The sequence below is a fragment of the Callorhinchus milii genome, unplaced genomic scaffold, assembly GCF_018977255.1.
Source record: "Callorhinchus milii isolate IMCB2004 unplaced genomic scaffold, IMCB_Cmil_1.0 Scaffold8, whole genome shotgun sequence".
Classification (NCBI taxonomy): Eukaryota; Metazoa; Chordata; class Chondrichthyes; order Chimaeriformes; family Callorhinchidae; genus Callorhinchus; species Callorhinchus milii.
This window is the reverse complement of record NW_024704749.1, coordinates 4,862,056-4,878,182: the sequence shown is the minus strand read 5'-3', so window position 1 is coordinate 4,878,182 and position 16,127 is coordinate 4,862,056. Positions and strand designations below refer to the sequence as shown.

The 16,127-nt window shown below is 46.1% G+C and overlaps 1 protein-coding gene across 1 annotated transcript; it reads right to left on the bottom strand.

Moving 5' to 3' along the window:
• Positions 1–7,846: 7,846 nt before the first annotated feature.
• xbp1 (X-box binding protein 1) lies at positions 7,847–15,274 on the bottom strand. Its single transcript, XM_007899139.2, is given in 6 exon segments — positions 7,847–9,141; positions 9,606–9,713; positions 9,716–9,769; positions 12,599–12,718; positions 13,772–13,868; positions 15,026–15,274. Coding segments are annotated over 6 exon segments (1,164 nt in total). The 5' UTR covers positions 15,250–15,274; the 3' UTR covers positions 7,847–8,580.
• Positions 15,275–16,127: the final 853 nt, after the last annotated feature.

Genomic DNA, 16,127 nt, shown 5'->3' with positions numbered 1-16,127 from the left:
TTATGCAAAAGGCCTTACCCAAACCATCCGTGTGTTAAATTATCTATCTATATCTATCTGGGGTGAGACATTTTAAGACGCAGATGATCCACAGTGTTAGAGGAACAAGCTATAAGCAACGGTTAGACAAGCTGGGTGCTCTTCAGTGTTGAGAGAAGACTGCTTAGATCCTGGGGTTTAGACTGAATCAGGTTTACACCTTCGGGAGCTTAACTTACTCCGAGCCCTTGAGTTTAGCAAGTTTTTTTTGCTGTGTTTGGAGACAAAGCGAAACAACGGCTCTTTTCATTGATCAGCGAAAAACAGACCAATTGTTCCTTGACCTGTTACGAACATTGGCGTGAACCAGCTTTTCTTAATAACCCCCAATAGCATTTCCACACTGGTAGAGGGTCTGAACACTTGTTTAAATTCTCAACCGAAGGACAGCACCTCCAAAATCGCAGCGCTCCGCCCAACCCCCAAATGCACTGTGTTTGAGTATCAGCCTAGACCGTCTCCCACGTGAGGGCTTGAACCCCCAACCTTCTGACCCCAGAAGCGAGAGCACTATCGACTGGAACAATAATAACAATCTTTGCGTTTGATGCAGTGCCTCATCGCACTGTTGGATTGTCCCAAAAGACTTTGTACGATTCAATTGTAAAGTGCAGTGACTATACTTGCAGGCAAACTGTTTTGTGAAGCTGACCTGATCTCTATCGGAAAGACAGAACATTGTAATCTTTTATGTTGGTTTCAGGAGGTCATCTGAAAATACATTTCTGATGTGTATCAGCAATTGCAAGGACATTTGGAGTCCTGTCCTTGTACTGGATAGAGCACTCGCCTCGCAAGTGAGAGGATCCGGGTTTGATTCCCTGACAGGGCAAAACTTTAGGCAAGTTTCTTTACTCCACATGCCTCTGTTTACCTTAGCAGTAAGTAGGAACCCGGTTGTTAGTCGATTGACAGATCGCTTTCCGGGGATAATAGTCCCTTCAAAAAGAAATAAATAGACAGACAGGCAGTTAAACAGACAGATAAATAGATAAATATTAATTGACTGTAGGCTCGATCGAAGAAGAAATTCCTTGGGTGCAATCTGAAGATGGCCAGAAAGGGGACAAGGCGGAGGGATGGAGGCAGGAGGTTTCAGAGAATTGGAGTGTAGTGGTTGAATGCACAGTCACTGATGGTGGAGCGGAGGGGTCCAGAGACATGCAGAAGGTCTGTGCGGCCTGAACAAAGGGGATGGCTCCCCCCTATAAACACACAGTCACTACACTTGACAGCAATTCCCTGCAAAGCACTTTGCGATGCTTCAATTGCATCTTATGCAAAGATTAGCATTTATCATGAGTATTGAACTTTGACATCTCTTAGTTGATTAAGGTGGAATCCTGTGATCATGTCTGTGCGAAAAACATTCAACTCTGGATTTAAGGCAGACTTAATAATACCCTTTGAGTAAAATTGTTTCAATGCAACAGCAAGTGACAATTTGGATAATTCTAATTGAGAACTGATTGCAGCCTCACCAATTATTGATTTAAATGAGTAGGTAAGTTCAGTACAATTAGCCCACAAACATCCCCCTCCTCCCACCGGGGTTGGGAAGGGAGAAAAATCAGTTGAAACGAGGAAGAATTCCCCCCCTGCTTCTTGATTTGGAATTTTACAGCGTTCAGAATTTGGTAAAAAATTTGAATGCAGTCTTAACTTTGATGCTGTTTTTTTCTGAAGCTCTTGAAAGAAATTTAGTGAAGTTTATATTACAAGGTTATTACGCATTTCTTATCCTTTCCCCTCCCCCATCCTTTCCCCTCTTCTCCCCCCATCCTTGGTCTGGGACACTGCCCTGCGTAATGCGCACTATGTAAATGCAAGTTGTTGTTGTCACATGTAAATTGCAACGTTCCCTACAAAATACACACTTCTCCAATTCACAGTAAAATCCTTAGGACGTCCTCCCGACGTGAAAGGCCCTATACAAATGTCATTTGCATTGTATTGTAATGCACTCGGAGACGTCCTCTCAATGTGAAAGGCATGAGTACTATTATTATGATTATTATTAATAATACCTCTCCGTGAAAGAGAGGCCCATGGCTGAACACAGGCTTGCATTGTACGGGAAGAAAATGTTACTGTTAGGAGCCAACCTGCCCACCTGTGAAAAAAATATGCACAGGCAGAAAATGATTCAGTCGGCCTGAGGGCCTTTGGACCAAAGTTCCTTATGAAAATAATCCTGTCTAACCAGCCCAGCCCAGCTCAGCCCAGCACTGCTCATTTACCCATTACCTTGACAACTCCCCAAGGCTTGGCAATTAAGTGTGGGTCGCACCCAGGTAGCTTTGAAAAAGTTCAATAAGTTGCTTAACAAAGAAAGTCCGACTCCTGTTTATTTTTCTCACTTCTGATATTCTTCCCACCGTCTTCCTCCCTCCTTGAAGGAGTTCAGTTCCTTTCCTCCACTGTCGAACCGTTCCCAAGACAACCCGTGAACATAAGAACATAAGGGTTTGCTAAGCAAAAGAAGACCCAAGGTCCATCCAGTTTGCCTTCCGCTTTCCTGGCAGTCCCATGTCATTATATCAAACTATACATTGTATGCCGAGACATTTTGCCCACAAGAATGTACAGTCAATTCGCTGCACAGTACATTCTGTGAAGTGTTTTGAGATGTCTCGAAGATGTGATAAGGCAAACCATCACCGTGCTTAAGGAGTATCCAAACCAAACTGAGTATTCCATGCCATCCCACCTACACGTGGAGATTCAAGAGATAAATTGTTGGAATGGAATGCTCTCTCTCTCTCTCTCTCTGGAGGGACGGATCCTAATTTTGGAAAGTATTAAGTGCAGGTTGGCAGGAGGCCAGGAGTTGGTGGGAGCCCCAGAGTGTGCGTTGGTGTATTTTTCCTTTCACTCCCTTCTCCAGTGTAAACGCTCTGATGGCTGGTCACCAATATTAAGCTAAGCTGATGTGGAACAATCTGGCAAATAAAGAGTGGAAATAAAATATTCCTGATCACTTGCCTTTTCCTTTCAGCAGTCCGCAACTCCCACCGCGCCCTGATTGTGCTATTAATACTGGACTAAGATCAGTGTGGACTCTACTCCCTGTGTCAATCTAATATGTTAACGCTTCACGCTGAATCGTGACGTGGGGGTCGAGACCCATATTATCAGGACTTTGAGCTCATAATCTAGGCTGAAGTTCCGAGGCTGACCCAGTGCCACATTGTCGGAGGTGCCGTTCTTGAGATATAGACGTTAAACTGAGGTCCTATCTGCCTGTTCAGGTGGATTTAAAGGTGCCCTGGCACTCCTCGAAAAGAGAAGGGAGTTTCTCTCTCTCGGTGTCCTGGCCACCCATCCCCCAAATAAAATCAGTCGCTCACTTCATTAGCTGTTTGTGGGATTTTACTACATGAAATAGGCTGGTGCTTTTACCTACAAAATACACAGTCACGACACTTTAGTGTAAAGTTTGTAAAACGCTTTAGATTCTTCGACATTGAAGATTGTATATGAAATGCCAGTAAGAGTAGTATTATAATAACGGTCGCCCTTCCTATCCGAAGATGGCCCTTCACACAATGTGGGTGCGTGAGCTTGTTTATCGTGTAGAAGCCTGCACAGATACCACACTCTTAGGTAACAAGCTGTTTCAGAGAATATCTGAGAAGACCAGACCACTTGCTAACCACACTGGCCTAAACCATTACCCCCGGCAAGCGATCCACCAATCGACTAACAACTGGGTTCCTACATACTGCTGGATAAAACAGGCGTGTGGAGTAAGGAAACTTCACTAAGGTTTCGCCCCCATCTAGGAATCGAACCTGGGTCCTCTCGCTTGCGAGGCGAGCGCTCTAACCACTATGCGTAGGGTTGAAGAGGGTTTTCATTGCGTCAGAACAGTAATCAGGGACTTTTAACCTTGCGCCCGCTGATAAGGACCAAGGTTGCTTTACGGGAAAATAAAGGCACTGAGAGAAATGCCAGGTGCAGAGCTAGGAAGAGAACAGCAAACAACTTCTATCCACCAATGTATACAGTCTGTCAAGGGCAAATAACACTGTGTTTATACTGCTAGAGCCAGCATGCTTTATTCCCAGCACTGAAGTCAAGAGGAGCAGAAAGTCCAATTTATACTTTGTGCATGTGAAACTTAGTGCAGTGACACCAAATTACATGCAAAAAATAATAAATTGGTCACTCAATCCACGGCTGTTTCTGAGACACTGCAGTGCGTAATTGGCTGCCGTGTTTCGCCCACAAAATATCCAGTCGATTCACTTTACGGTATATCCTGTGAAGCGTTTTGAGACGTCTCGACGACATGATAAGGCGCTATATCAAATTCAAGGATTATTATTATTATTAATACCAAGTAATTTACGTTTGTACCATGCCTTTCACATCGGGAGGACGTCTCAAGGCACTTCACAGGATATTCAGTAAAGTGGAGTGACTGTGTATTTCGTGAGTGAACGCATGGAGATTCCAGAAATAGATTGATGGAACGGATGAAAAGAAAAACACCTCATCCGAAGGATGGCATCTGTGATAATGCAACGCTCCCCCAGCGCTGCACTGGAGCGTCAGAGAAAGATAACGGGCGATTATTATTGAACAAAATATACAATGCACAGATCCTGATAACACAAAGAAACAACTTCACATTTACAGATTCAGTTTACTGTGGTTTGTGGGACTATCCTGGAATGTAATTTATTATCCTCTTTAATTGACTGTCGTTAATTATGTCCCTTTAAGACATAATTGCAATGTTCTCCTGTGGGCAAGATTTTCACGTGTGTTTCTTAATTAACCAGGGAGTGAAGCAGGGCTGGGCTCAGTGTCATGTTGTCCTTTCTCCTTGAAGAACGCGTGGTTGAACGCGATATAAATGCGTCTCGTGATTTTTGTTTCTTTCAACAAAATGCAGGCTTTTGCTTTTCGAGCGAGAGAAACTTAGGAATAAAACAGGCATGGAATCCATTGATGAATAATCCTGAGAAACACTATCTGCACAGTTCCTCTTTCACCCTCTGTGTCTCTCTCTTCCTCTTTCGTTCTCCCCCAACCACCCGCCATCCCACACGCCCTCCCGCCCCGCAACCGCCCTCCAACTCCTACACCCCCTCCCCCACCCTCCAACCCCCGAACACATTCACACAAGCCTTCTATTGAGATACAGTATTTCAGCCAGGCAGAGTGTGGTTACAGTTAGCCAGTCCTGCTGCTCAGATTGAACAGTCCAGTTGCAGGAGATGTCAGTGTGCTTCTGATTATTTTTCTTTATCGACTGAAATGGAAACGGTTTCCTTCCTGATGCTTTAGAAGTGAGGGCAGAGAGAAATGCTCTCTGCACAGCACCTCTTTCTCTCTCTCTCTTTAAAATCTCATCTGAAGGCACCTCTGATAATGCAATGCTCTAGAAATTAGGCCAGTGATCCCTCAGTGAGTAGGCAGACAACACCGATAAGTGGCACATTTTCATTTGGGTAACATCGGGTCAGTCCACGTGCTCCCAGCTCTTCAAATCAATGCAAACATCTGATTTCATCGCAGGTTGGGCGAGAACTGGAACCAGAGTCCGGTTCAGCCCCACGCCAGCTCCCAGCTAAACACACCTGTTGTGCTTGTCGTGTTTCCAACGGGTACTGTTAACCCATCTGCTCATAAGAAACAGCATTTCAACTTTGCAGCACATTCCCAGCTCTGCTTTAGGGCATCAGGCGTATTCGGCCCATGGGCCGATTTCAACCGGCCACCCCACCCCCCCCCCCAACCCCCTCTGCTCCCCTTCTCTCCATTTCATCTGCTCCCTCCATAACCCGTAAATGTTATGTCAAGTAAATGTTTCCCCCCACCCCCCCCCGGCTCGGAGTCAGGCTCTGCCACTGTTAAGCACACTGAGGCGCTACCCTGAGTGGAGGGTGCTATATCAGTGCAAGTTGTTGTTGTAGGTTTCTGGAAGGGAAACACAGAAGTATTGTTGTGCGTTGGACTTACAACCCATGGACTTTTGTCAAATAGGGCATCCAGCCCTCAGCAGCCAAAATTTTGGACCCCTCATGGCTTAGACTATAGGACCCTCATAGCCTAGACTGGAGCTGTGTTTTAAGGCTTCTGCCTTTCTGCAATGCAAAGACCAAAAGATCAGTTGATGAAGTGATCAGAACAATTGCCAGTTGGGATGAGCGGATGTGGTCCATCATGTATTTCTCCATCACTTTCACAAGAAGTCCTATCACAACAAAAAGCGCATTCTTCCTTTGACTCGTCTGGACACATGTGAATGTTGCACAACTGATCTCTCAACAGACTGCCAATGAATCCTCAAAGAAAATAAATGTGGTGAGTTGTGCAATTGCCATCCATTGACAAGGGAAGTGACTGAGGTTTGAATCAATTTGGGAGCTTAGTTTACAGTTGGGCCAACTTCAAAACTGCAGCAAATGTAACGCTCAGTTTAGTGTCAGAGCCACCCACCCTCTTGTCAGTGAGACTCATTTCATCCGGATGGAAGTGGGGCTAGAGAAAGGGTCAGGATTTGAGAGTGAGTGGGTCAATTATCTTCAAGATAAGTCGGTCAACAACAGGAACTTGCATTTATATAGCACCCCTCATTCAGGGTAGCGTCTCAATAACGGATGGACAGTGGCGGAGCCTGATGCTGAGCGGAGGTGACCGCAAGCACAAATTTTATATTAAAATATTATTTACAGCTGCTGACTTTGCCTGTGAACACAGTCACCAATACACTTGACAACTTGGATCTCAGACAATTCAACCCAACAACTTGCGAGTCCCAAAGTCCAAACATGGGGCTTGAACCCACAACCTTCTGGCTCAGAGGCAAGAGTCCTACAGACTTGAGTGAGGCTGTCATCTTGAAACCTGTGAACCAGCTCCAATTACACGCAAGCCACGATGCAACACAAAGCACCCTTGATACAATTGCTCTGTTCCTTTGACTAGCAATAACTTGTCCATTTCACAGACCGAACACATTGGATGGCTGTTCATTGCTCAAGGGCAGAGGCAGACACTGGTCTGGCATCCTGGCAGAGAACATTTGAATCATCAACACAACTCATGCTTATGTTAGTGAGTCAATTTCCGATGATCCCCAATGTTCAACATGGAAAATTTTAAAGACAACCGAGGTCTGCCAGTGTCCCAGGGCTCTCAATGGTAAGCCATATGGTTTTAGCTGGTTAGCCTCCAGCAGTACCACAACGCACACTCTGCAGTCCCTCAAGCCTTGGATCCTGCCAACCTCCACCTAATACTTTTCCCGAATTAGTAAGAGAGCGGATTCCAATCCGACAATCTATCTCTGGAACTTCCACGTGTGGGTGGGAAGCATGGAATTCTCAACTTGGTTTGGACACTCTTAAGCAACGGTGATGGATTTCTGCATGTGCCAGACACCTGGGCCGACCACACAAAAAATATCCCAGGATGAGTCACAGTCTTTAGGAGAGGGAAGTTGCTTAAAACTGCATGGAGGGAAGAAAACAGGATGTTTAACATTGGTCTGAACAGGCATAGACAGAACCTCGCTATAACATCTCAGCCAAAGGGATGGCACCTCTGACAATGCAAAGCTCCCACCAATACTGCACTGCAATGTCAGCGTAGACCATAAACCATGTCCCGGCATGGTTCTTGAACCCCACAACCTTTTAAACTCAAAGAAACAATTATGCTACTGACTGAGCCAGGCTCACCACCTTTCTCTGATATGCTAGCAAAGCACACATCAATTGATCACAGCCAGTTCTCATTAAACATGAACCATGGGGTTTCGGTGGGAATGAATCAACAGGAAACAGAACAATTCATTGCACATTTTTTTTTGTTTTTTTTATTAATTGCACAACTTTAAATAGTAAAAATTGAGAAAGCATCTGAACAGTTACATACGGCAAGAATCAAGTGGGGGTGGTGGGGGCTGGGGGGGTGGCAGGAGGGGGAAGAGGGAAATGAAGACGGTTATAAGCATTTACATAGTAAATTTTAATTACACAAAAATAGATCAAGCACATGGTATGTATCTATGTACATGGAACGAACTATCTTTAATAGGGGCCAAAATATACTGCATTATAACACAGTGTATGTCCAACTATCTGAATGCAAAATACTGGGACAATTTACAATAGGGAAATGCAAAGGCTTATGGATACCATTCAAGGAAGGCAATATCGAGGCATGGGAGGAGGACACACATTGAGTCAAATAATCCATGCCTACAGGGGGTCCTTTGGTCACTTGCTCAAGAGCATCTGGTCTGAGATAGCCCCAAGGCTGACACACTGCACGGAATGTCTTTGTGGACAATACCATGCAGGCTGATCTTTTCAGTTGGTTTGCTTTTAACTCGGGGCATGTGCAAGTTATGTGGATGTGGCTGGGAGGGGGGGGAGGGGAGGGGTGGGGGAAGTGAAGGCAGAAACACAAAAGCACATTGATAACCAAGGGCTCGTCACTGTGAATCAATTTGGTTTGAGGGGGGCACAGGGATTGAATTCGGCTCGGTATGAACCAAGCCTAGGAGAGTCAGCCTAGGGGTTAGACAGCTATTAACTGAGGGAAGAGTTCACTGGTGAAAGTGTCCTCCCAGCTGTTCTCCAGGGTCAACGGAGATGACATGTCGCTGAGAGGGGATGCAGTTTCCTCGTAGCCAGAGTCGCTGTAGGAATCTAAGGGGCATTTGGGTTTTTCTGGATTCTGCTCGGATGAAAGAATATTTTTGAGTCCCAGTTCGGTGATGAATTCATCTTCCAATGGCTCGCACTTGAGCTCGATTTGGACTGGTTCATTGTCTTCTTCCGCAGTACTGAGAGATGCTTCCTCGATCTTCACAGCAGTTTCGCTGCTCTCTACTAAGCCAGCCTCAGCCAGAGGCTTGTGGTAAAAATGGTCGAAGCGGATCAGTTCATTAATGGCTTCCAGCTTTGTCGATGGGGCCCCCAGAGAGGGAGCGGTGGAGGTTGGTAAGGAACCATTAGCAAAGCAACCATTGGTGTTGGTATATTCCCCCAGGTCTGTGAACGATCTGGACTCCTCTTCACTGAATCGGAGCAAGGTTTCTGGATCAAAGTAATCCAGGATCCCAAGGAATAGATCAGACTGTTGGGAAATAGACAACAATGTGTAAAAATAACCTTTATAACAAATAGATTGTTATATATTATAACCCTTAAAACAAATTTCGCTCAGAAAATACATACTCAATCCCCTTTACAATATATTCCGTGAAGTGCTTTGAGATGTCGCAACGACGCGATAAGGATTATTATTATACAAATCATAATCCTTGCATTTGATATGGTGCTCAATCATCTCATCGAGACGTCTCAAAGCGCTTCACAGGATTTGTTGTGAAACGCAGCAGTCAATTTGCCCACAGCAACGTCCCACAAATGGCCAAGCCATTAGTATCATCTGTGTTTTTAGTATCATCTGGGAGATTGGTGACCAGGACACCGTTTCATCTTATGTGTTGACCAACACTGCGCCAGGCACACTCGCTTCCCCCCCCACCCCCCAAGCCTATACCCCACGAAAGCCCAGGGCTCTCAGCGAACTCTTACCTCAGAGTCTGAAGAGTCAATGCTGTCAGTATCCATGTGGAAGCAATCATCCTGGTCGACAGCTGGGCCTGCACCTGCTGCAGAGGCACACATAGTCTGAGTACTGCTGACTCAGCTGACCCGGCCGCCAGGCTCATCTCATCCACTCTGGCCTGGAGAAGCACCTGCGATAGAGACAGAGAGAGAAAGAGCACAGACTTAGCAACACAAGAACATAACATGAGAATTCCCGTCATGTCGTTGAGACGTCCCAGAGTGCTTGGCGCTTACACAAACGTAATTTGATGTGAAAGGCGCTATGCTGTACAAGGGCCTTGTATATTTGTTGGTGGTGTTATCGTTGTTGCTTCACAGCATAGAATAATAAAAATGATAATAATAATGCTTGACTTTGATTATAGCGCCTCATCGGGTCATCGAGACGTCTCAAAGTGCTTCGCGGGATATACTGTGCAGTGGAGTGACTGTGCATTTTGTGGGTGAGAAGCAGCAGCCAGTTTGCGCACAGCAACATCCCATAAACAGCCTTGAAGCGAGCGACCAATTTTATTTGGGGAATGTGTTGGCCAGGACATGGGGAGAGAGAGAACCTCCCCTCTCTTTTGGAATAGTGCCATGGGATTTTTCATGTCCACCTGAACAGGCAGACGGGGTCTCAGTTTAACGTCTCATCGATGGACGGATATATACTGTAAAGCGGATTAACTGTGTATTTTTACGGGCAAAACTGGATTCAATTTGTGCCCAAATTAGTCTATTCTGTGAAGCCCTTTGAGACCTCAAGAAGACGTGTAAAGCGCTATATCAAATTCAAGGATTATTATTATTATAATAAATACTGGGAGCCCTGAGATGCCCCATAAAATAGAGTAAATCTAGATCAGGGCTGAATTGCTCCCTAAAGTGCACTAGACATTAATAATGGAAAGATTGTTATTTTTTTTAAAAAGAGATTAATGTGTGATCGCTGAAGCTTAATGCCCGGGTTTCACTGCGACCTTTTGTTAATACCAGCTGTTTAGTTTAAGAGAAATGGTACAAATGGGTATTCAGCAGAGCTTGTGCGCTCTTAAAAAAAATGACACAGCACTTGGCTCTGCAGAGGCGTCTATTACAATGTGCCTATAGTGTAATAAATAGGGGGAGCTGCCGAAAATGTCTCCACAGACGTTCATGCAGAGGATGGAAATTCAATAAGGTCAATATATACCCATGGCAGAACCTGTCATCACCTTTATAACATATAATATATATATGTACACACAAAAAAAAATTTGGTCACTCAATCCGCGACTCTTCATGGAACACTGCTACGTGCATTTGGATGCCGCGTTTCGCCCACAAGATACAGTTACTACACTTTACAATATATTCTGTGAAGCGCATCTCAACGGCATGATAACATGCTAGATCAAATGCAAGGGTGATTATTATTATTATCATCATCATCACAATTATAATGCCAGCATCCTAAATAAGAGGTAAATTCAGTGGTTAGAAAGCACTTGGATCAACGTTCGTGCTTTTGCTCGTGTAAACCTGCACTGGCAACTGTCCAGCGTGATTTTATAATGATCCGTTCATGAAACTATCCCTTCCCCTAGAAACCCAACACAATGCATCTCCCTCATCTACCTCCCCTCCCAGCCCCTTGCCCTCCCAGCCCCCTGCCCTCCCAGCCCCCTGCCCTCCCAGCCCCCTGCCCTCCCAGCCCCCCCCCCCCCCCCCCCCCCCCCCCCCCCCCCTGCCCTCCCAGCCCCCTGCCCTCCAGCCCCCTGCCCTCCCAGCCCCCTGCCCTCCCAGCCCCCTGCCCTCCCAGCCCCCTGCCCTCCCCCACTGAAGAGCAACTTGTAAAGAAAGGATAATCCTTACATGTTGCACAACACCTTTCACGTCAGGAGATGCCTCAAAGCCCTTCCCAGGACTTATTATAAAGTGCAGCCAGCAGCTGTATTTTATAATGGGTGAACGTGGCAGGCAATTTGCGTAAGGCAATGCCCCCACAAACAGACACAAAGTCAACGGCCAGTTTTAATATGGTGGGGAGGGTGGGATTGTCAGCCAGGACACTGGGAGCGAGAGACCCTTCTTTGAGTAGGTCTGTGGGATCTTTTAACACCCACCTGAGCAGACCGTTTGTGGGACACTGCTGTGCGCAATTGGCTGCTGCGTTTTGCCCACAAAATACACAGTTCACTTCACAGTATATCCTGTGAAGCGCTTTGAGACGTCTCAACGATGTGATAAGGCACCATGTCAAACGGTCAGGGTTAATTACATCCCCAGTGATCTCTGTGGGAAGCCATGCGTGGGGCTTTAAAATGCACAATACTATAGCGCCAACTGATCCAATCTGCTCTTTAAATAGCTGGGAGGCTTCAGGTGGAACAGAACAAGGATATGTAAATTTCAGCTTCCTGGTTGCGGCAATCATTATACATTTGCACGCCAAGTATTCAAGTGGAATAAAATACTTGGCTCCAAATTCCACCACCTTTGGACTCCGGGCAGTTAAAGGGAGATGGAAAATATTTTTATTATAAATAGTCCAGCTGTGAAGAGTAGTATATTTTTAAAAAATGAGATAAGCTGCAATCTGCGGCCTCATTTCCTCCCCGTCTCTTTCAACCCAGGAAATCACCCAGGAAATATTTTTGCCCACAAAGCATAATAATACTTACCTTTGATATAGTGCCTTATCACTTCATGAAGTCTCAATGCACGTCACCGAATACACTGTAAAGTGAATTGACTGTAGTCTGTGGGTGAAATGCGGCAGCCAATCACACAAGTCAATACAGAATATACAGTCACTCCACTTTACAGTGTATCCTGTGAGCGCTTTGAGACGTCTCAACGACGTGATAAGGCGTTATATCAAATGCAAGGATTAATATAAAAAGTGACCTCCTCCAACTGACCCATTCCAAGAGGATTAATGATTGAATGGATTTTACTGAATTATTTATTGTTTGATTTATTATTATTCCTACCTTTTCCTTTTCGGGATCAAGTACTTCCATTCCTAGTCTCTGTCGCAGCTCCTGATTCTCGGTCAGGAGACTGTGTGTTTTTTCATGGAGGAGACGGTTTTCGATCTCAAGTTTCTGGTTCTGCAGCAGAACAGACAAGAGGGCATTGAACAGAGTTACCCAGAAAGGAAAGACACACGACACAGATCACAGTGATGGGGCAAATAACACGGACACTCCTGGGTAATGTTGAAGCTGTCCACGCTCCCCCTAAAGGAGGGGGTGGGGGGTGGGTAGGGCAACAGGGAGGGGAGGGGTGGCACAAGACCCACCAACTGAGCCTTGCAAAAGTTAGTAGAAGCCCAAGGTGAGGAAGCCTTCTTCAGGGCATTGGGACGTCCTCCCGTCGCTATAGAAATGCAATTTGTTGTTGTTCCCTTCACCAAACTGGAGTGAGCTTCACACGAGATGCTGTAAAGTAATCCCTTTTTAAAAAAATACAAAGACAATTGGCTTCTTTTAAATTCAAATGGGTGTGGAGGAAATGGCCTTTAACATTTTTTAAAGACCGTATCATAAGATTTGAAAAAATTTGCACACCCTGAAATACTGTGTTAACAGGTTAATAATAATAAGCTTGGATCTGGGTTAAGGGTACCTGTACATTGGGGATAGAGTAAGGAATGGCTGAAGGCTCATGTGGAGTATAAATACTTGCACAAACTGGTTGGTCCAAGTAATTGGTTTCAATGCTGTACAGTCTTTGCAAATCTTTGTAGATTTTTCTACATAAAAGGAAACATTTGCAGGGTTACGGGGGTAAGAGTGGGGGAGTGGGACCAGTTGGGTAGCTCTTATTGAACAGCTGGCACAGGCACGATGGGCCGAACGGCCTCCTTCTCTGCTGTAAGACTCTATAATTCTATTTTTTTATATCTTTATATCACATTAACAACAGGCAAGTGACTTGCTCTGCTCGCCTGCGTACCCTGGAGTCATAGACGCTAACGAAACAAACGAGAGCCTTCTTGCTATTTCATTAGGGTTGTGAAAAGAACAATCCATCATTCACAGTCACCAGGGAAAATCTCTCCGTGCGGGTCTGGCCTCGGTCTGGTTTGGGTCATCCGCACGTGTCAGACGCCCAGCTGACCCCCCCCACCACCCCCCCCAAAAAAATATAATCGTTCTCACCTCAGATTCCAGATCGATCACCTGCTGCTCCAGCTCAGACATTCGAGCTTTCTTCCTGTCTCTGGCTGTCTGAGCAGCAACTCTGTTTTTCAATTTCCTTTATTAGGGAAAAAATATTTGATGTGAATATATATATATATATACACACACACACACACTTATTATTTATGTACATATATTTATATTGTAAAGTGAATTGATTGTATATGCTGTGGGCCAAACAAAATCAATCCGCAGCCAACTGCACACAGAGGTGTCTCACAAGCACTGGTGGATTGAGTGACCACATTTTAAAAAAAAAGATGTATTGGGTGAAAATATATATTCATATAATATACACAATATATATAGAAATACATATATATATATATCCTATATATAATGTATATATACTTATAAATATACGCACACACACAGATACAGATTTATTAAATACACACATATGGATAAATTAACTGTTTCGACGTTTTAAAGAGCCTTCAGTATAAAAAGCTCAGCTGAGATTACGCAATTTTCCTCACGTCAAACTGCCACGAAAGCAAAAAGGACATTTTTCTCTCTCCCTCTCTCTCTCTCTCTCTCACACACACACACACACACACACACAATCACGTCGTTAAGAAGAACACTTACGGTCAAACAAAACCACAAATCCACATCGTCTCAGCGAGAGAGAGAGAGAGAAATAAAATAAAACACTCGTCGATCTCGCAAACACAGCTCTGAAAAATGACAACAGTTTCATCTCCCAACAGCTCGACAGAAGATCCATTAAAGTAATAATAATAATAATAATATCTCAGCAAAGTCGGACATCTCCACGTTGGGTGACTTGACTCGGAAATGTCCTGAAATAATAGGATTTTATGTGTTTTTTGTTAATTTTTTTTAAAAAAACACAGAAATGCACTGAAATCATTATCCTGACCACCTGGTAAAAACAGAATGAATTCCCTGTGTACGACTTCCCGATTGCAGATGCAAAACATTATATGAAATGAATATACCCCCCACCCCCTTACCCCCCCAAAAAAAAAACAATTGAGGGGAATTTGAGGGGAAATATTATCCCCAATGGTCTGGTACAAATAGATGATTTGCTCCCCTCTCTAATACATCCTCACGACTTGTGTAACATATATTAAAATATCCCCCCCCCACCCCCCCCCCCACACACACACACACACAAACCCCCAAGGTTTAAGTGTGTGGGGGGGGATGTGGGGGGGGGGTGTTGGGGGTAATAGATCTAACCTCCTCAATGCTTTCTCCTCGGGGCTGAGGTGGGTGAGTCGCTGCCGTTTCCTGTGCGGGTGGCCGGCCCCCAGCCCCGGGGGCGACGGGTCACCGGCGTCCGGTCCGGAGGCGCTGCTGGAGTACAGCACCGAGAGGTGGCGGCCGATGTCGAAGCCGTTCTGCTTCCCTCCGGGGATCAGCAGGACTTTGGGAGAGCCCGAGGTGGCGGTGACGGCGACCATCCTGACCGTGGGGTGGGGGGGTGTGTGGGGCTGAGGGTGGGGGGTGGGGGCTGAGGGTGGGGGTGGGAGGGTGTGGGGCTGAGGGTGGGGGTGGGAGGGTGGGGGGGTGTGGGGCTGAGGGTGGGGGGGTGTGGGGCTGAGGGTGGGGGGGTGTGGGGCTGAGGGTGGGGGGGTGTGGGGCTGAGGGTGCGGGGTGGGAGGGTGGGGGGTGTGGGGCTGAGGGTGGGGGGGTGGGAGGGTGGGGGGGTGTGGGGCTGAGGGTGGGGGGGTGTGGGGCTGAGGGTGGGGGGTGTGGGGCTGAGGGTGGGGGTGTGGGAGGGTGGGGGGTGTGGGTGGGGGTCACAGTGGATCAGAACGGCGCGGAGTCCGAGCGCAATGGATCGAATCTTCGCCGAATACAATGTATCCAAAGCCTTTGTCGACGACAGTCTGTCGAATCCGCGTCGGTTACAGTGTATCGAGAACCCGATCGGTTACAATGTATCGACCGCCGCGCGCGCGTCTCTCTCTCTCTCTGTGTCTCTCTCTGTGTCCACATCCCCAGAACACAAACTACACTGACTTCACACTCCCCTCCACACACTCCCCCCTCACCCTCTCTCTCTCTGTTACAGTCCAACTGGTTCCACTTCCGATCAGGGCTTCAATTTCTACCATCGTGTTGAAATGCCATTGGTGGAGCTGTCGCCAGCATCAACCCCCCCCACACCCCCCCCCCCTCCACCACCACCACACACACACACACACACACACCCCCCCTCGCCTTTCATTGGACTCCACCGAGTTCACTCACTGATGAAAGACTTTGGCCCACGTAGCGTCATGTGTCTTGTTTACTGACTCGGGAAAGGAGGGAGTCATGTAAATCCACTCGATGT